The 19,989-nt window shown below is 52.0% G+C and overlaps 1 protein-coding gene across 1 annotated transcript in view; it reads right to left on the reverse strand.

The window, feature by feature from the left end:
* Nucleotides 1-19,989, reverse strand: part of LOC121275036 (solute carrier family 2, facilitated glucose transporter member 1-like) — a 110,035-nt gene that overhangs the window by 62,609 nt on the left and 27,437 nt on the right. Inside the window, exon 3 of the mRNA XM_041182426.1 lies at nucleotides 19,915-19,989. This exon is cut by the window's right edge and continues 166 nt beyond it. Within this exon, the coding sequence (XP_041038360.1) occupies nucleotides 19,915-19,989 (75 nt within the window). The remainder of the gene's footprint in view (nucleotides 1-19,914) is intronic.

A 19,989-nucleotide genomic window follows, 5' to 3' on the forward strand; every position in this document is an offset into this window, starting at 1 on the left:
TGCAACCTGGGAGAGTGGGAGACGGGTTAGGGTTAGAGTGTCTGCAGTCTGGGAGAGAGAGAGACGGGTTAGTGTTAGAGAGTCTGCAGTCTGGGAGAGAGGGAGACGGGTTAGGGTTAGAGTGTCTGCAGTCTGGGATAGAGAGAGAAGGGTTAGGGTTAGACAGTCTATAATCTGAGGGAGAGACAGGTTAGGGTTAGAGAGTCTGAAGTCTGAGAGAGAGATGTGTTAGGGTTAGAGAGTCTGCAGTGTGAGAGATAGGGAGACGCGTTAGGGTTAGAGACTCTGCAGTCTGTGAGAGAGGGAGGCGGGTTAGGATTACAGAGTCTGCAGTCTGAGAGAGAGGGAGACGGGTTAGGGTTAGAGAGTCTGCAGTCTGAAAGAGAGGGAGAGGCGTTAGGGTTAGAGAGTCTGCCGTCTAAGAGAGAGGGAGACGGGTAAGGGTTAGAGAGTCTGCAGTCTGAGAGAGGGAGACGGGTTAGGTCTAAAGGGTTAGAGAGTCTGCAGTCTGAGAGAGAGAGGGAGACGTGTCAGGGTTAGAGGGTCTGCAGTCTGAGAGAGAGTGAGACGGATTAGGGTTAGAGAGTCTGCAGTCTGAGAGAGAGGGAGGCGGGTTAGGGTTAGAGAGTCTGCAGCCTGAGAGAGAGGGAGACGGGTTAGGGTTAGAGAGTCTGCAATCTGAGAGAGAGAGAGAGAGAGAGATGTGTGAGGGTTAGACAGTCTGCAGTCTGGGAGAGAGAGAGACGGGTTAGGGTTAGAGAGTCTGCAGTCTGAGAGAGAAAGAGACGGGTTAGGGTTAGAGAGTCTGCAGTCTGAGAGAGAGGGAGACGGGTTAGGGTTAGAGAGTCTGTAGTCTGAAAGAGAGGGAGAGGGGTTAGGGTTAGAGATTCTGTAGTCTGAGAGAGAGGGCGACGGTTTAGGGTTAGAGAGTCTGCAGTCTGGGAGAGAGAGAGACGGGTTAGGGTTAGATAGTCTGCAGTCTGAGAGAGAGGGAGACGGGTTAGGGTTAGAGAGTCTGTAGTCTGAAAGAGAGGGAGACGGGTTAGGGTTAGAGATTCTGTAGTCTGAGAGAGAGGGAGGCGGTTTAGGGTTAGAGAGTCGGCAGTCTGTGAGAGAGAGAGATGGGTTAGGGAATGAGAGTCTACAGTCTGAGAGAGTGGGAGACGGGTTAGGGTTAGAGAGTCTGCAGTCTGAGAGAGAGGGAGAAGGGTTAGGGTTAGAGAGTCTGCAGTCTGGGAGAGAGAGAGACGGGTTAGGGTTAGAGAGTCTATAGTCTGAGGGAGAGACGGGTTAGGGTTAGAGAGTCTGAAGTCTGAGAGAGAGAGAGAGAGGCGTTCGTGTTAGAGAGTCTGCAGTGTGAGAGAGAGAGAGAAACAGGTTAGGGTTAGAGAGTCTGCAGTCTGGGAGAGAGAGAGGGAGAGGGGTTAGGGTTAGAGAGTCTGCAGTCTGAGAGAGAGGGAGACGGGTTAGGGTTAGAGAGTCTGCAGTCTGAGAGAGATGGAGATGGGTTAGGGTTAGAGAGTCTGCAGCCTGAGAGAGGGAGACGGGTTAGGACTGGAGGGTTAGAGCGTCTGCAGTCTGAGAGCGAGAGGGAGACGGGTTACGGTTAGAGAGTCTGCAGTCTGAGAGAGAGTGAGACGGGTTAGGGTTAGAGAGTCTGTAGTCTGAGAGAGAGAGAGACGGATTCGAGTTAGAGAGTCTGCAGTCTGAGAGAGAGAGAGGGAGATGGGTTAGAGTTAGAGAGTCTGCAGTCTGGGAGAGAGGGAGACGTGTTAGCGTTAGAGAGTCTGCAGTCTGGGAGAGAGAGAGATGCATTAGGGTTAGAAAATCTGCAGTCTGAGAGAGAGATGTGTTAGGGTTGGAGAGTCTGCAGTGTGAGAGATAGGGAGACGCGTTAGGGTTAGAGACTCTGCAGTCTGAGAGAGAGGGAGGCGGGTTAGGGTTAGAGAGTCTGCAGCCTGAGAGAGAGGGAGACGGGTTAGGGTTAGAGAGTCTGCAGTCTGGGAGAGACAGAGACGCTTTAGGGTTAGAGAGTCTATAGTCTGAGGGAGAGACGGGTAAGGGTTAGAGAGTCTGCAGTCTGGGAGAGAGGGAGGCCGTTTAGGGTTAGGGAGTCTGCAGTCTGAGAGAGAGGGAGACGGGTTAGGATTAGAGAGTGCGCAGTCTGGAAGAGAGAGAGAGACGCATTAGGGTTAGAGAGTCACCAGTCTGGGAGAGAGAGAGGGAGACGGGTTAGGGTGAGAGAGTCTGCAGTCTGAAAGAGAGGGAGAGGCGTTAGGGTTAGAGAGTCTGCAGTCTAAGAGAGAAGGAGACGGGTTAGGGTTAGAGAGTCTGCAGTCTGAGAGACTGAGACGGGTTAGGTCTAAAGGGTTAGAGAGTCTGCAGTCTGAGAGAGAGAGGGAGACGTGTCAGGGTTAGAGGGTCTGCAGTCTGAGAGAGAATGAGACGGCTTAGGGTTAGAGAGTCTGCAGTCTGATAGAGAGGGAGACGACTTAGGGTTAGAGAGTCTTAAGTCTGGGGGAGAGAGAGAGAGACAGGTTAGCGTTAGAGAGTCTGCAATCTGAGAGAGAGAGAGAGAGAGAGAGAGAGAGAGAGAGACGTGTGAGGGTTAGACAGTCTGCAGTCTGAGAGAGAGAGAGAAGGGTTAGGGTTAGAGAGTGCAGTCTGGGAGAGAGAGAGACGGGTTAGGGTTAGAGAGTCTGCAGCATGGGAGAGAGGGAGACGGGTTAGGGTTAGAGAGTCTGCAGTCTGAGAGAGAGGGAGACGGGTTAGGGTTAGAGAGTCTGTAGTCTGAAAAAGAGGGAGAGGGGTTAGGGTAAGAAATTCTGTAGTCTGAGAGAGAGAGGGAGACGGTTTAGGGTTAGAGAGTCGGCAGTCTGGGAGAGAGAGAGACGGGTTAGGGTTAGATAGTCTGCAGTTTGAGAGAGAGGGAGACGGGTTAGCGTTAGAGAGTCCGTAGTCTGAAAGAGAGGGAGATGGGTTAGGGTTAGAGATTCTGTAGTCTGAGAGAGAGGGAGACGATTTAGGGTTAGACAGTCTGCAGTCTGTGAGAGAGAGAGACGGGTTAGGGTTAGAGAGTCTGCAGTCTGAGAGAGAGGGAGAAGGGTTAGGTTAAGAGAGTCTGCAGTCTGAGAGAGAGACGGGTTAGGGTTAGAGAGTCTGCAGTCTGAGAGAGAGTGAGATGGGTTAGGGTTAGAGAGTCTGCAGTCTGAGAGAGAATGAAACGACTTAGTGTTAGAGAATCTGCAGTCTGGGAGTGAGTGAGACGGGTTAGGTTAGAGAGTCTGCAGTCTGAGAGAGAGGGAGAGAGAGACGGGTTAGGATTAGAGAGTCTGCAGTCTGAGAGAGAGAGACGGGTTAGGGTTAGAGAGTCTGCAGTCTGAGAGAGAGGGAGACGGGTTAGGGTGAGAGAGTCTGCCGTCTGAGAGGGAGAGACGGGTTAGTGTTAGAGAGTCTGTAGTCTGAGAGAGAGAGAGAGACGGATTAGGGTTAGAGAGTCTGCAGTCTGAGAGAGAGAGAGACGGGTTAGGATTAGAGAGTCTGCAGTCTGGGAGAGAGGGAGATGGGTTAGGGTTAGAGAGTCTGCAGTATGGGAGAGAGGGAGACGGGTTAGAGTTAGAGAGTCTGCAGTCTGGGAGAGAGAGAGACGGCTTAGTCTTAGACAGTCTGCAGTCTGAGAGAGATACAGGTTAGGGTTAGAGAGTCTGCAGTCTGAGAGAGAGAGAGACGGGTTAGGGTTAGAGTGTCTGCAGTCTGAGCTAGGGAGATACGGGTTAGGGTTAGAGAGTCTGCAGTCTGAGAGAGGGAGACGGGTTAGGGTTAGAGAGCCTGCAGTCTGAGAGAGAGGGAGTGGGGTTAGGGTTAGAGGGTCTGCAGTCTGGGAGAGAGAGAGGCGGGATAGGGTTAGAGAGTCTGCAGTCGGAGAGAGAGAGAGAAGGGTTAGGGTTAGAGAGTCTGCAGTCTGGGAGAGACAGAGATGGTTTAGGATTAGAGAGTCTGCAGTCTAGGAGAGAGAGAGACGGGTTAGAGTTAGAGAGTCTGCAGTCTAAGAGAGAGGGAGACGGGTTATGGTTAGAGAGTCTGCAGTCTGAGAGAGAGAGAGACGGTTTAGGTTTAGAGAGTCTGCAGTCTGAGAGAGAGGGAGAGACGGGTTAGGGTTAGAGATTCTGCAGTCTGAGAGAGAGGGAGACGGATTAGGGTTAGAGAGTCTGCAGTCTGAGATAGAGGGAGACGGGTTAGGTTTAGAGAGTCTGCAGTCTGACAGGGAGATGGGTAAGGGTTAGACAGTCTGCAGTCTGAGATAGAGATGGGTTATGGTTAGAGAGTCTGCAGTCTGAGAGAGAGACGGGTTAGGGTTAGAGAGTCTGCAGTCTGAGAGAGAGACGGGTTAGGGTGAGAGAGTCTGCAGTCTGAAAGAGAGGGAGAGGCGTTAGGGTTAGAGAGTCTGCAGTCTGAGAGAGAGGGAGACGGGTTAGGGTTAGAGAGTCTGCAGTCTGAGAGAGGGAGACGGGTTAGGTCTAAAGGGTTAGAGAGTCTGCAGTCTGAGAGAGAGAGGGAGACGTGTCAGGGTTAGAGGGTCTGCAGTCTGATAGAGAGGGAGACGACTTAGGGTTAGAGAGTCTTAAGTCTGGGAGAGAGAGAGAGACAGGTTAGCGTTAGAGAGTCTGCAATCTGCGAGAGAGAGAGAGAGAGAGAGACGTGTGAGGGTTAGACAGTCTGCAGTCTGAGAGAGAGAGAGACGGGTTAGGGTTAGAGAGTCTGCAGTCTGAGAGAGAGGGAGACGGGTTAGGGTTAGAGAGCCTGTAGTCTGAAAGAGAGGGAGAGGGGTTAGGGTAAGAGATTCTGTAGTCTGAGAGAGAGGGAGACGGTTTAGGGTTAGAGAGTCTGCAGTCTGGGAGAGAGGGAGACGGGTTAGTGTTAGAGAGTCTGTAGTCTGAAAGAGAGGGAGACGGGTTAGGGTTAGAGATTCTGTAGTCTGAGAGAGAGGGAGACGATTTAGGGTTAGAGAGTCTGCAGTCTGTGAGAGAGAGAGACGGGTTAGGATTAGAAACTCTGCAGTCTGAGAGAGAGGGGGGTTAGGGAATGAGAGTCTACAGTCTGAGAGAGTGGGAGATGGGTTAGGGTTAGAGAGTCTGCGGTCTGAGAGAGAGTGAGAAGGGTTAGGTTAAGAGAGTCTGCAGTCTGAGAGAGTGTGAGACGACTTAGTGTTAGAGAATCTGCAGTCTGGGAGTGAGTGAGACGGGTTAGGTTAGAGAGTCTGCAGTCTGAGAGAGAGGGAGAGAGAGACGGGTTAGGATTAGAGAGTCTGCAGTCTGAGAGAGAGAGACGGGTTAGGGTTAGAGAGTCTGCAGTCTGAAAGAGAGGGAGACAGTTAAGTGTGAGGGAGCCTGCAGTCTGAGAGAGAGGAAGACGGGTTAGGGTTAGAGAGTCTGCAGTCTGAGAGAGAGGGAGACGGGTTAGGGTTAGAGAGTCTGCCGTCTGAGAGGGAGAGACGGGTTAGTGTTAGAGAGTCTGTAGTCTGAGAGAGAGAGAGAGACGGATTAGGGTTAGAGAGTCTGCAGTCTGAGAGAGAGGAAGACGGGTTAGGATTAAAGAGTCTGCAGTCTGGGAGAGAGGGAGATGGGTTAGGGTTAGAGAGTCTGCAGTATGGGAGAGAGGGAGACAGGTTAGAGTTAGAGAGTCTGCAGTCTGGGAGAGAGAGAGACGGCTTAGTCTTAGACAGTCTGCAGTCTGAGAGAGATACGGGTTAGGGTTAGAGAGTCTGCAGTCTGAGAGAGAGAGAGACGGGTTAGGGTTAGAGAGTCTGCAGTCTGAGCTAGGGAGATACGGGTTAGGGTTAGAGAGTCTGCAGTCTGGGAGCTAGATAGGGAGACGGGTTAGGATTAGAGAGTCTGCAGTCTGAGAGAGAGGGAGACGGGTTAGGGTTAGAGAGTCTGCAGTCTGAGAGAGAGGGAGACGGGTTAGGGTTAGAGAGCCTGCAGTCTGAGAGAGAGGGAGTGGGGTTAGGGTTAGAGGGTCTGCAGTCTGGGAGAGAGAGAGGCGGGATAGGGTTAGAGAGTCTGCAGTCGGAGAGAGAGAGAGAAAGGTTAGGGTTAGAGAGTCTGCAGTCTGGGAGAGAGAGAGACGGGTTAGAGTTAGAGAGTCTGCAGTCTAAGAGAGAGGGAGACGGGTTATGGTTAGAGAGTCTGCAGTCTGAGAGAGAGAGAGACGGTTTAGGTTTAGAGATTCTGCAGTCTGAGAGAGAGGGAGAGACGGGTTAGGGTTAGAGATTCTGCAGTCTGAGAGAGAGGGAGACGGATTAGGGTTAGAGAGTCTGCAGTCTGAGATAGAGGGAGACGGGTTAGGTTTAGAGAGTCTGCAGTCTGACAGGGAGATGGGTAAGGGTTAGACAGTCTGCAGTCTGAGAGAGAATGGGTTATGGTTAGAGAGTCTGCAGTCTGAGAGAGAGAGACGGGTTAGGGTTAGAGAGTCTGCAGTCTGAGAGAGAGACGGGTTAGGGTTAGAGAGTCTGCAGTCTGAGAGAGAGGGAGAGACAGGTTATGGTTAGCGAGTATTCAGTCTGAGAGAGAGGGAGACGGGCTAGGGTTAGAGAGTCTGCAGTCTGAGAGAGAGGGAGACGGGTTAGGACTATGGGGTTAGAGAGTCTGCAGTCTGAGAGAGAGAGAGGGACACGGGTTAGGGTTAGAGAGTCTGCAGTCTGAGAGAGAGGGAGATGGGTTAGGTTTAGAGAGTCTTCAGTCTGTGAGAGAGGGAGATGGTTTAGGGTTAGATAGTCTGCAGTCTGAGAGAGAGAGAGAGAGACGGGTTAGTGTTAGAGAGACTGTATTCTGAGAGAGAGTGAGAGAGAGGGATTAGGGTTAGAGAGTCTGCAGTCTGAGAGAGCGGGAGACGGGTTAGGGTTAGAGAGTCTGCCGTCTGGGAGAGAGGGAGATGGGTTAGGGTTAGAGAGCCTGCAGTCTGAGAGAGACAGAGGGAGATGGGTTAGGTTTAGAGAGTCTGCAGTATGTGAGAGAGGGAGACGGGTTAGGGTTAGAGAGTCTGCAGTCTGAGAGAGAGGGAGACGGGTTAGGGTTAGAGAGTCTGTAGTCTGAAAGAGAGGGAGAGGGGTTAGGGTTAGAGATTCTGTAGTCTGAGAGAGATGGAGACGGTTTAGGGTTAGAGAGTCTGCAGTCTGGGAGAGAGAGAGACGGGTTAGGATTAGAGACTCTGCAGTCTGAGAGAGAGACGGGTTAGGGAATGAGAGTCTACAGTCTGAGAGAGTGGGAGACGGTTTAGGGTTAGAGAGTCTGCAGTCTGAGAGAGTGAGAGAAGGGTTAGGTTAGGAGAGTCTGCAGTCTGAGAGAGAGAGAGACGGGTTAGGGTTAGAGAGTCTGCAGTCTGAGAGAGAGTGAGATGGGTTAGGGTTAGAGAGTCTGCAGTCTGAGAGAGAGTGAAACGACTTAGTGTTAGAGAATCTGCAGTCTGGGAGTGAGTGAGACGGGTTAGGTTAGAGAGTCTGCAGTCTGAGAGAGAGAGGGAGACGGGTTAGCGTTAGAGAGTCTGCAGTCTGAGAGAGAGAGAGAGGGAGATGGGTTAGGGTTAGATAGTCTGCAGTCTGATAGAGAGGGAGACGACTTAGGGTTAGAGAGTCTTAAGTCTGGGAGAGAGAGAGAGACAGGTTAGCGTTAGAGTGTCTGCAATCTGAGAGAGAGAGAGAGAGAGAGAGACGTGTGAGGGTTAGACAGTCTGCAGTCTGAGAGAGAGAGAGAAGGGTTAGGGTTAGAGAGTCTGCAGTCTGGCAGAGAGAGAGACGGGTTAGGGTTAGAGAGTCTGCAGCATGGGAGAGAGGGAGACGGGTTAGGGTTAGAGAGTCTGCAGTCTGAGAGAGAGGGAGACGGGTTAGGGTTAGAGAGTCTGTAGTCTGAAATAGAGGGAGACGGGTTAGGTTTAGAGATTCTGTAGTCTGAGAGAGAGGGAGACGATTTAGGGTTAGAGAGTCTGCAGTCTGTGAGAGAGAGAGACGGGTTAGGATTAGAGACTCTGCAGTCTGAGAGAGAGACGGGTTAGGGAATGAGAGTCTACAGTCTGAGAGAGTGGGAGACAGGTTAGGGTTAGAGAGTCTGCAGTCTGAGAGAGAGGGAGAAGGGTTAGGTTAAGAGAGTCTGCAGTCTGAGAGAGAGAGAGACGGGTTAGGATTAGAGAGTCTGCAGTCTGGGAGAGAGAGAGACGGGTTAGGTTTAGAGAGTCTGCAGTCTGAGAGTGAGGGAGACGGGTTAGGGTTAGAGACTCTGCAGTCTGCGAGAGGGAGACGGGTTAGGTCTAGGGGGTTAGAGAGTCTGCAGTCTGAGAGAGAGAGGGAGACGGGTTAGGGTTAGAGAGTCTGCAGTCTGAGAGAGAGTGAGACGGGTTAGGGTTAGAGAGTCTGCAGTCTGAGAGAGTGTGAGACGACTTAGTGTTAAAGAATCTGCAGTCTGGGAGTGAGAGAGACGGGTTAGGGTTACAGAGTCTGCAGTCAGAGAGAGAGAGACGGGTTAGGGTTAAAGAGTCTGCAATCTGAGAGAGAGAGAGAAGGGTTAGGTTTAGAGAGACTGCAGTCTGACAGTGAGGGAGACGGGATAGGGTTAGAGACTCTGCAGTCTGAGAGAGGGAGAGGGGTTCGGACTAGGGGGTTAGAGAGTCTGCAGTCTGAGAGAGAGAGAGAGGGAGACGGGTTAGGGTTAGAGAGTCTGCAGTCTGAGAGAGAGTGAAACGACTTAGTGTTAGAGAATCTGCAGTCTGGGAGTGAGTGAGAAGGGTTAGGTTAGAGAGTCTGCAGTCTGAGAGAGAGGGAGAGAGAGACGGGTTAGGATTAGAGAGTCTGCAGTCTGAGAGAGAGATGGGTTAGGGTTAGAGAGTCTGCAGTCTGAGAGAGAGGGAGAAGGGTTAGGTTAAGAGAGTCTGCAGTCTGAGAGAGAGAGAGACGGGTTAGGGTTAGAGAGTCTGCAGTCTGAGAGAGAGTGAGATGGGTTAGGGTTAGAGAGTCTGCAGTCTGAGAGAGAGTGAAACGACTTAGTGTTAGAGAATCTGCAGTCTGGGAGTGAGTGAGACGGGTTAGGTTAGAGAGTCTGCAGTCTGAGAGAGAGAGGGAGACGGGTTAGCGTTAGAGAGTCTGCAGTCTGAGAGAGAGAGAGAGAGGGAGATGGGTTAGGGTTAGAGAGTCTGCAGTCTGATAGAGAGGGAGACGACTTAGGGTTAGAGAGTCTTAAGTCTGGGAGAGAGAGAGAGACAGGTTAGCGTTAGAGAGTCTGCAATCTGAGAGAGAGAGAGAGAGAGAGACGTGTGAGGGTTAGACAGTCTGCAGTCTGAGAGAGAGAGAGAAGGGTTAGGGTTAGAGAGTCTGCAGTCTGGCAGAGAGAGAGACGGGTTAGGGTTAGAGAGTCTGCAGCATGGGAGAGAGGGAGACGGGTTAGGGTTAGAGAGTCTGCAGTCTGAGAGAGAGGGAGACGGGTTAGGGTTAGAGAGTCTGTAGTCTGAAAGAGAGGGAGAGGGGTTAGGGTAAGAGATTCTGTAGTCTGAGAGAGAGGGAGACGGTTTAGGGTTAGAGAGTCTGCAGTCTGGGAGAGAGAGAGACGGGTTAGGGTTAGATAGTCTGCAGTTTGAGAGAGAGGGAGACGGGTTAGGGTTAGAGAGTCTGTAGTCTGAAAGAGAGGGAGACGGGTTAGGTTTAGAGATTCTGTAGTCTGAGAGAGAGGGAGACGATTTAGGGTTAGAGAGTCTGCAGTCTGTGAGAGAGAGAGACGGGTTAGGATTAGAGACTCTGCAGTCTGAGAGAGAGACGGGTTAGGGAATGAGAGTCTACAGTCTGAGAGAGTGGGAGACGGGTTAGGGTTAGAGAGTCTGCAGTCTGAGAGAGAGGGAGAAGGGTTAGGTTAAGAGAGTCTGCAGTCTGAGAGAGAGAGAGACGGGTTAGGATTAGAGATTCTGCAGTCTGGGAGAGAGAGAGAGACGGGTTAGGTTTAGAGAGTCTGCAGTCTGAGAGTGAGGGAGACGGGTTAGGGTTAGAGACTCTGCAGTCTGCGAGAGGAAGACGGGTTAGGTCTAGGGGGTTAGAGAGTCTGCAGTCTGAGAGAGAGAGAGGGAGACGGGTTAGGGTTAGAGAGTCTGCAGTCTGAGAGAGAGTGAGACGGGTTAGGGTTAGAGAGTCTGCAGTCTGAGAGAGTGTGAGACGACTTAGTGTTAAAGAATCTGCAGTCTGGGAGTGAGAGAGACGGGTTAGGGTTACAGAGTCTGCAGTCTGAGAGAGAGAGAGAGAGAGACGGGTTAGGATTAGAGAATCTGCAGTCAGAGAGAGAGAGACGGGTTAGGGTTAAAGAGTCTGCAATCTGAGAGAGAGGGAGAAGGGTTAGGTTTAGAGAGACTGCAGTCTGACAGTGAGGGAGACGGGATAGGGTTAGAGACACTGCAGTCTGAGAGAGGGAGAGGGGTTCGGACTAGGGGGTTAGAGAGTCTGCAGTCTGAGAGAGAGAGAGAGGGAGACGGGTTAGGGTTAGAGAGTCTGCAGTCTGAGAGAGAGTGAGATGGGTTAGGGTTAGAGAGTCTGCAGTCTGAGAGAGAGTGAAACGACTTAGTGTTAGAGAATCTGCAGTCTGGGAGTGAGTGAGAAGGGTTAGGTTAGAGAGTCTGCAGTCTGGGAGAGAGGGAGAGAGAGACGGGTTAGGATTAGAGAGTCTGCAGTCTGAGAGAGAGACGGGTTAGGGTTAGAGAGTCTGCAGTCTGAGAGAGAGTGAGACGGGTTAGGGTTAGAAAGTCTGCAGTCTGAGAGAGAGTGAGACGACTTAGTGTTGAGAGTCTGCAGTCTGAGAGTGAGAGAGACGGGTTAGGGTTATAAAGTCTGCAGTCTGAGAGAGAGGGAGACGGGATAGGGTTAGGGAGTCTGCAGTCTCAGAGAGAGATAGACGGGTTAGGGTTAGAGAGTCTGCAGTCTGGGAGAGAGAAAGACGGGTTAGGGTTAGAGAGTCTGCCGTCTGAGAGAGAGACGGGTTAGGGTTAGAGAGCCTGCAGTCTGAGAGGGAGGGAGACGGGTTAGGGTTAGAGAGTCTGCAGTCTGAGAGAGAGGGAGACGGGTTAGGGTTAGAGAGTCTGCAGTCTGCTAGAGAGGGAGAGGGGTTAGGGTTAGAGAGTCTGCAGTCTGAGAGAGAGAGATGGGTTAGGGTAAGAGAGTCTGCAGTCTGAGAGAAAGAGAGGGAGACGGGTTAGGGTTAGAGTGTCTGCAGTCTGAGAGAGAGAGAGAGAGACGGGTTACGGTTAGACGGTCTGCAGTCTGAGAGAGAGGGAGACGGGTTACGGTTAGAGAGTCTGCAGTCTGAGAGAGATATACGGGTTAGCGTTAGATAGTCTGCAGTCTGGGAGAGAGAGAGACGGGTTAGGGTTATAGAGTCTGCAGTCTGAGAGAGAGAGGGAGAGGAGTTAGGGTTAGAGAGTCTGCAGTCTGAGAGAGAGATAGACGGGTTAGGGTTAGAGATTCTGTAGTCTGAGAGAGAGGGAGACGGGTTAGGGTTAGAGAGTCTGTAGTCTGAAAGAGAGAGAGACGGGTTCGGATTAGAGAGTCTGCAGTCCGAGAGAGAGACGGGTTAGGGTTTCAGAGTCTGCAGTCTGAGAAAGAGACGGGTTAGGGTTAGAGAGTCTGCAGTCTGAGAGAGAAACGGGTTGTGTTAGGGTGAGAGAGTCTGCAGTCTGAGAGAGAGGGAGAGACAGGTTAGGGTTAGCGAGTATGCAGTCTGAGAGAGAGGGAGACGGGTTAGGGTTAGAGAGTCCGCAGTTTGAGAAAGAGAGAGGGACACGGGTTAGAGTTAGAGAGTCTGAAGTCTGAGAGAGAGGGAGGGAGACGGTTAGGGTTACAGAGTCTGCAGTCTGAGAGAGAGGGAGACGGGTAAGGGTCAGAGAGTCTGCATTCTGGGAGAGAGGGAGACGCGTTCAGGTTAGAGAGCCTGCAGTCTGGGAGAGAGTGAGACGGGTTAGGGTTAGAGAGCCTGCAGTCTGAGAGAGAGAGAGACGGGTTAGAGTTAGAAAGTCTGCAGTGTGGGAGAGATACGGGTTAGGGTTAGCGAGTGTGCAGTCTGAGAGAGACAGATACGGGTTAGGGTTAGAGAGTCTGCAGTCTGGGAGAGAGGGAGATGGGTTAGGGTTAGATAGTCTGCAGTCTGAGAGAGAGGGAGACGGGTTAGGGTTAGAGAGTCTGCAGTCTGAGAGAGAGGGAGACGGGTTAGGGTTAGAGAGTCTGCAGTCTGAGAGAGAGGGAGATGACTTAGGGTTAGAGAGTCTGAAGTCTGAGAGAGAGAGAGAGAGAGATGTGTTAGGGTTAGAGAGTCTGCTGTCTGAGAGAGAGAGAGACGGGTTAGGTTAGAGAGTCTGCTGTCTGGGAGAGAGAGAGAAGGGTTAGGGTTAGAGAGTCTGTATTCTAAGAGAGAGAGAGACGGGTTAGGGTTAGGGAGTCTGTAGTCTGAGAGAGAGAGATACGGGTTAGGGTTAGAGAGACTGCAGTCTGAGAGAGAGAGAGACGGGTTAGGGTTAGAGAGTCTGCAGTCTGAGAGAGAGTGAGACGGGTTAGGGTTAGAGAGTCTGCAGTCTCGGAGAGAGAGAGATGGGTTAGGGTTAGAGAGTCTGCAGTCTGGGAGAGAGGGAGAGGGGTTAGGGGTAGAGAGTCTGCAGTCTGAGAGAGAGGGAGACGGATTAGGGTAAGACAGTCTGCAGTCTGGGAGAGATGGAGACGGGTTAGGGTTTGAGAATCTGCAGTCTGGGAGGGAGGGAGATGGGTTAGGGTTAGAGAGTCTGCAGTCTGAGAGAGAGGGAGACGGGTTAGGGTTAGAGAGTCTGCAGTCTGGGAGAGAGAAAGACGGGTTAGGGTTAGAGAGTCTGCATTCTGATAGAGAGGGAGACGGGTTAGGGTTAGAGAGTCTGCAGTCAGAGAGAGAGAGAGACGGGTTAGGGTTTGAGAGTCTGCAGTCTGAGAGAGAGGGAGACGGGTTAGGGTTAGAGAGTCTGCAGTCTGAGAGAGAGGGAGACGGGTTAGGGTTAGAGAGTCTGCAGTCTGAAAGAGAGGGAGACGGGTTAGGGTTAGAGAGTCTGCAGTCTGGGAGAGAGAGAGACGGGTTAGGGTTAGAGAGCCTGCAGTCTGAGAGAGAGAGAGACGGGTTAGAGTTAGAAAGTCTGCAGTGTGGGAGAGATACGGGTTAGGGTTAGAGAGTGTGCAGTCTGAGAGAGAGAGAGACGGGTTAGGGTTAGAGAGTCTGCAGTCTGAGAGAGAGAGAGACGGATTAGGGTTAGAGAGTCTGCAGTCTGAGAGAGAGGGAGACGGGTTAGGGTTAGAGAGTCTGCAGTCTGAGAGAGAGGGAGACGGGTTAGGGTTAGAGAGTCTGCAGTCTGAGAGAGAGAGAGACGGTTTAGGTTTAGAGAGTCTGCAGTCTGAGAGAGAGAGACGGGTTAGGGTTAGAGAGTCTGCAGTCTGAGAGAGAGGGAGAGACGGGTTAGGGTTAGAGATTCTGCAGTCTGAGAGAGAGGGAGACGGTTTTGGTTTAGAGAGTCTGCAGTCTGAGAGAGAGAGAGACGGGTTAGGGTTAGAGAGTCTGCAGTCTTAGAGAGAGGGAAAGACGGGTTAGGGTTAGAGATTCTGCAGTCTGAGAGAGAGGGAGACGGATTAGGGTTAGCGAGTCTGCAGTCTGAGAGAGAGATGGGTTATGGTTAGAGAGTCTGCAGTCTGAGAGAGAGACGGGTTAGGGTTAGAGAGTCCGCAGTCCAAGAGAGAGGGAGATGGGTTAGGGTTAGAGAGTCTGCAGTCTGAGAGAGAGGGAGAGTGGGTTATGGTTAGCGAGTATTCAGTCTGAGAGAGAGGGAGACAGGCTAGGGTTAGAGAGTCTGCAGTCTGAGAGAGAGGGAGACGGGTTAGGGTTAGAGAATCGCAGTCTGAGAAAGAGACGGGTTAGGGTTAGAGAGTCTGCAGTCTGGGAGAGAGGGAGAGACGGGTTGGGTTAGAGTTTCTGCAGTCTGAGAGAGAGGGTGAGACGGGTTAGGGTTAGAGAGTCTGCAGTCTGAGAGATAAGGGAGACGGGATAGGTTAGAGAGTCTGCAGTCTGAGAGAGAGAGAGATGGGTTAGGGTTAGAGAGTCTGCAGTCTGGGAGAGAGAGAGATGGGTTAGGGTTAGAGAGTCTTCAGTCTGAGAGACAGAGGGAGACGGGTTAGGGTTAGAGAGTCTGCAGTCTGGGAGAGAGAGAGACAGGTTAGGGTTAGAGAGCCTGCAGTCTGAGAGAGAGGGAGAGCGGTTAGGGTTAGAGCGTCTGCAGTCTGGGAGAGAGAGAGGCGGGATACTGTTAGAGAGTCTACAGTCGGAGAGAGAGAGAGAAGGGTTTGGGTTAGAGAGTCTGCTGTCTGGGAGAGAGAGAGAGACGGGTTAGAGTTAGAGAGTCTGCAGTATGGGAGAGATACGGGTTAGGGTTAGAGAGTCTGCAGTCTGAGAGAGAGAGAGACGGGTTAGGGTTAGAGAGTCTGCAGTCTGAGAGAGAGGGAGTTGGGTTAGGGTTAGAGAGTCTGCAGTCTGGGAGAGAGAGAGACGTGTTAGTGTTAGAGAGTCTGCAGTCTGAGAGAGAGAGAGGGAGATGGGTTAGGGTTAGAGAGTCTGCAGTCTGAGTGAGAGGGAGATGGGTTAGGGTTAGAGAATCTGCAGTCTGACAGTGAGACGGGTTAGGGTTAGAGAGTCTGCAGTCTGGGAGAGGGACGGGTTAGGGTTAGAGAGTCTGCAGTCTGAGAGAGAGGGAGACGGGTTAGCGTTAGAGAGTCTGCAGTCTGAGAGAGAGAGAGAGGGAGATGGGTTAGGGTTAGAGAGTCTGCAGTCTGAGAGAGGGAGAGGGAGATGGGTTAGGGTTAGAGAGTCTGCAGTCTGAGGGAGAGGGAGACGGGTTAGGGTTAGAGAGTCTGCAGTCTGGGAGAGAGGGAGACGGTTTAGGGTTAGAACGTCTGCAGTCTGAGAGAGAGGGAGACGTGTTAGGGTTAGAGAGTCTGCAGTCTGAGAGAGAGACGGGTTAGGGTTAGAGAGTCTGCAGTCTGAGAGAGAGGGAGAGAGACGGTTTAGGGTTAGAGAGTCTGCAGTCTGAGAGAGAGGGAGAGAGATGGTTTAGGGTTAGAGAGTCTGCAGTCTGAGAGAGACGGGTTAGGATTAGAGAGTCTGCAGTCTGAGAGAGAAGGAGATGGGTTAGGGTTAGAGAGTCTGCAGTCTGAGAGAGAGACGGGTTAGGGTTAGAGAGTCTGCAGACTGGGAGAGAGAGAGATGGGTTGGGTTACAGAGTCTGCAGTCTGAGACAGAGAGAGAGACGGGTTAGGGTTAGAGATTCTGCAGTCTGGGAGAGAGGGAGATGGGTTAGAGTTAGAGACTCTGCAGTTCTGGAGAGAGACCGGTTAGGGTTAGAGAGTCTGCAGTCTGAGAGAGAGAGAGAGAGACCGGTTAGGGTTAGAGAGTCTGCAGTCTGAGAGAGAGAGAGGGAGATGGGTTAGGGTTAGAGAGTCTGCAGTCTGAGGGAGAGGGAGACGGGTTAGGGTTAGAACGTCTGCAGTCTGAGAGAGAGGGAGACGTGTTAGGGTTAGAGAGTCTGCAGTCTGGGAGAGAGGTGGACGGGTTAGGGTTAGAGAGTCTGCAGTCTGAGAGAGAGGGAGACGGGTTAGGGTTAGAGAGTCTGCAGTCTGAGAGAGAGACGGGTTAGGGTTAGAGAGTCTGCAGTCTGAGAGAGAGGGACAGAGACGGTTTAGGGTTAGAGAGTCTGCAGTCTGAGAGAGAGGGAGAGAGACGGTTTAGGGTTAGAGAGTCTGCAGTCTGAGAGAGACGGGTTAGGATTAGAGAGTCTGCAGTCTGAGAGAGAGGGAGATGGGTTAGGGTTAGAGAGTCTGCAGTCTGAGAGAGAGACGGGTTAGGGTTAGAGAGTCTGCAGACTGGGAGAGAGAGAGATGGGTTGGGTTACAGAGTCTGCAGTCTGAGACAGAGAGAGAGACGGGTTAGGGTTAGAGATTCTGCAGTCTGGGAGAGAGGGAGATGGATTAGAGTTAGAGACTCTGCAGTTCTGGAGAGAGACGGGTTAGGGTTAGAGAGTCTGCAGTCTGAGAGAGAGAGAGAGAGAGACCGGTTAGGGTTAGAGAGTCTGCAGTCTGAGAGAGAGAGAGAGAGAGACCGGTTAGGGTTAGAGAGTCTGCAGTCTGGGAGAGAGGGAGAGAGACGGTTTAGGGTTAGAGAGTCTGCAGTCTGAGAGAGACGGGTTAGGATTAGATAGTCTGCAGTCTGAGAGAGAGGGAGACGGGTTAGGGTTAGAGAATCTGCAGTCTGAGAGAGAGGGAGATGGGTTAGGGTTAGAGAGTCTGCAGTCTGAGAGAGAGACGGGTTAGGGTTAGAGAGTCTGCAGACTGGGAGAGAGAGAGATGGGTTGGGTTACAGAGTCTGCAGTCTGAGACAGAGAGAGAGACGGGTTAGGGTTAGAGATTCTGCAGTCTGGGAGAGAGGGAGATGGATTAGAGTTAGAGACTCTGCAGTTCTGGAGAGAGACGGGTTAGGGTTAGAGAGTCTGCAGTCTGAGAGAGAGAGAGAGAGAGAGACCGGTTAGGGTTAGAGAGTCTGCAGTCTGAGAGAGAGAGAGAGAGACCGGTTAGGGTTAGAGAGTCTGCAGTCTGGGAGAGAGGGAGAGAGACGGTTTAGGGTTAGAGAGTCTGCAGTCTGAGAGAGACGGGTTAGGATTAGATAGTCTGCAGTCTGAGAGAGAGGGAGACGGGTTAGGGTTAGAGAATCTGCAGTCTGAGAGAGAGGGAGATGGGTTAGGGTTAGAGAGTCTGCAGTCTGAGAGACGGGTTAGGGTTAGAGAGTCTGCAGACTGGGAGAGAGAGAGATGGGTTGGGTTACAGAGTCTGCAGTCTGAGACAGAGAGAGAGACGGGTTAGGGTTAGAGATTCTGCAGTCTGGGAGAGAGGGAGATGGGTTAGAGTTAGAGACTCTGCAGTTCTGGAGAGAGACGGGTTAGGGTTAGAGAGTCTGCAGTCTGAGAGAGAGAGAGAGAGAGACCGGTTAGGGTTAGAGAGTCTGCAGTCTGAGAGAGAGAGAGAGAGACCGGTTAGGGTTAGAGAGTCTGCAGTCTGGGAGAGAGGGAGAGAGACAGTTTAGGGTTAGAGAGTCTGCAGTCTGAGAGAGACGGGTTAGGATTAGATAGTCTGCAGTCTGAGAGAGAGGGAGACGGGTTAGGGTTAGAGAATCTGCAGTCTGAGAGAGAGGGAGATGGGTTAGGGTTAGAGAGTCTGCAGTCTGAGAGACGGGTTAGGGTTAGAGAGTCTGCAGACTGGGAGAGAGAGAGATGGGTTGGGTTACCGAGTCTGCAGTCTGAGACAGAGAGAGAGACGGGTTAGGGTTAGAGATTCTGCAGTCTGGGAGAGAGGGAGATGGGTTAGAGTTAGAGACTCTGCAGTTCTGGATAGAGACGGGTTAGGGTTAGAGAGTCTGCAGTCTGAGAGGGAGAGAGAGAGAGACCGGTTAGGGTTAGAGAGTCTGCAGTCTGGGAGAGAGACGGGTTAGGGTTAGAGATTCTGCAGTCTGGGAGAGAGGGAGATGGGTTAGAGTTAGAGACTCTGCAGTTCTGGAGAGAGACCGGTTAGGGTTAGAGAGTCTGCAGTCTGAGAGAGAGAGAGAGAGACCGGTTAGGGTTAGAGAGTCTGCAGTCTGAGAGAGAGAGAGGGAGATGGGTTAGGGTTAGAGAGTCTGCAGTCTGAGGGAGAGGGAGACGGGTTAGGGTTAGAACGTCTGCAGTCTGAGAGAGAGGGAGACGTGTTAGGGTTAGAGAGTCTGCAGTCTGGGAGAGAGGTGGACGGGTTAGGGTTAGAGAGTCTGCAGTCTGAGAGAGAGGGAGACGGGTTAGGGTTAGAGAGTCTGCAGTCTGAGAGAGAGACGGGTTAGGGTTAGAGAGTCTGCAGTCTGAGAGAGAGGGACAGAGACGGTTTAGGGTTAGAGAGTCTGCAGTCTGAGAGAGAGGGAGAGAGACGGTTTAGGGTTAGAGAGTCTGCAGTCTGAGAGAGACGGGTTAGGATTAGAGAGTCTGCAGTCTGAGAGAGAGGGAGATGGGTTAGGGTTAGAGAGTCTGCAGTCTGAGAGAGAGACGGGTTAGGGTTAGAGAGTCTGCAGACTGGGAGAGAGAGAGATGGGTTGGGTTACAGAGTCTGCAGTCTGAGACAGAGAGAGAGACGGGTTAGGGTTAGAGATTCTGCAGTCTGGGAGAGAGGGAGATGGATTAGAGTTAGAGACTCTGCAGTTCTGGAGAGAGACGGGTTAGGGTTAGAGAGTCTGCAGTCTGAGAGAGAGAGAGAGAGAGACCGGTTAGGGTTAGAGAGTCTGCAGTCTGAGAGAGAGAGAGAGAGAGACCGGTTAGGGTTAGAGAGTCTGCAGTCTGGGAGAGAGGGAGAGAGACGGTTTAGGGTTAGAGAGTCTGCAGTCTGAGAGAGACGGGTTAGGATTAGATAGTCTGCAGTCTGAGAGAGAGGGAGACGGGTTAGGGTTAGAGAATCTGCAGTCTGAGAGAGAGGGAGATGGGTTAGGGTTAGAGAGTCTGCAGTCTGAGAGAGAGACGGGTTAGGGTTAGAGAGTCTGCAGACTGGGAGAGAGAGAGATGGGTTGGGTTACAGAGTCTGCAGTCTGAGACAGAGAGAGAGACGGGTTAGGGTTAGAGATTCTGCAGTCTGGGAGAGAGGGAGATGGATTAGAGTTAGAGACTCTGCAGTTCTGGAGAGAGACGGGTTAGGGTTAGAGAGTCTGCAGTCTGAGAGAGAGAGAGAGAGAGACCGGTTAGGGTTAGAGAGTCTGCAGTCTGAGAGAGAGAGAGAGAGACCGGTTAGGGTTAGAGAGTCTGCAGTCTGGGAGAGAGGGAGAGAGACGGTTTAGGGTTAGAGAGTCTGCAGTCTGAGAGAGACGGGTTAGGATTAGATAGTCTGCAGTCTGAGAGAGAGGGAGACGGGTTAGGGTTAGAGAATCTGCAGTCTGAGAGAGAGGGAGATGGGTTAGGGTTAGAGAGTCTGCAGTCTGAGAGACGGGTTAGGGTTAGAGAGTCTGCAGACTGGGAGAGAGAGAGATGGGTTGGGTTACAGAGTCTGCAGTCTGAGACAGAGAGAGAGACGGGTTAGGGTTAGAGATTCTGCAGTCTGGGAGAGAGGGAGATGGGTTAGAGTTAGAGACTCTGCAGTTCTGGAGAGAGACGGGTTAGGGTTAGAGAGTCTGCAGTCTGAGAGAGAGAGAGAGAGAGACCGGTTAGGGTTAGAGAGTCTGCAGTCTGAGAGAGAGAGAGAGAGACCGGTTAGGGTTAGAGAGTCTGCAGTCTGGGAGAGAGGGAGAGAGACAGTTTAGGGTTAGAGAGTCTGCAGTCTGAGAGAGACGGGTTAGGATTAGATAGTCTGCAGTCTGAGAGAGAGGGAGACGGGTTAGGGTTAGAGAATCTGCAGTCTGAGAGAGAGGGAGATGGGTTAGGGTTAGAGAGTCTGCAGTCTGAGAGACGGGTTAGGGTTAGAGAGTCTGCAGACTGGGAGAGAGAGAGATGGGTTGGGTTACCGAGTCTGCAGTCTGAGACAGAGAGAGAGACGGGTTAGGGTTAGAGATTCTGCAGTCTGGGAGAGAGGGAGATGGGTTAGAGTTAGAGACTCTGCAGTTCTGGAGAGAGACGGGTTAGGGTTAGAGAGTCTGCAGTCTGAGAGGGAGAGAGAGAGAGACCGGTTAGGGTTAGAGAGTCTGCAGTCTGGGAGAGAGACGGGTTAGGGTTAGAGAGTCTGCAGTCTGGGAGAGAGGGAGACGGGAGTTAGGAGGGGGTCTCGGAGACGAAAGTTCACCCACTCGGGTTAAAGTGGAGTTATCCCTCTGAGATGAGGTTGTGAATCTGGCTCCTGGGGATGTAGTGACCTACCTGGGCGATGAGGATTCCGATTACCACTCCGAGCTGGTGCATGGTCCCAAAGGCTCCTCGGAGTTTGGTGGGGGA

The sequence above is a fragment of the Carcharodon carcharias genome, assembly GCF_017639515.1.
Source record: "Carcharodon carcharias isolate sCarCar2 chromosome 40 unlocalized genomic scaffold, sCarCar2.pri SUPER_40_unloc_4, whole genome shotgun sequence".
In the NCBI taxonomy this organism is placed as follows: domain Eukaryota; kingdom Metazoa; phylum Chordata; class Chondrichthyes; order Lamniformes; family Lamnidae; genus Carcharodon; species Carcharodon carcharias.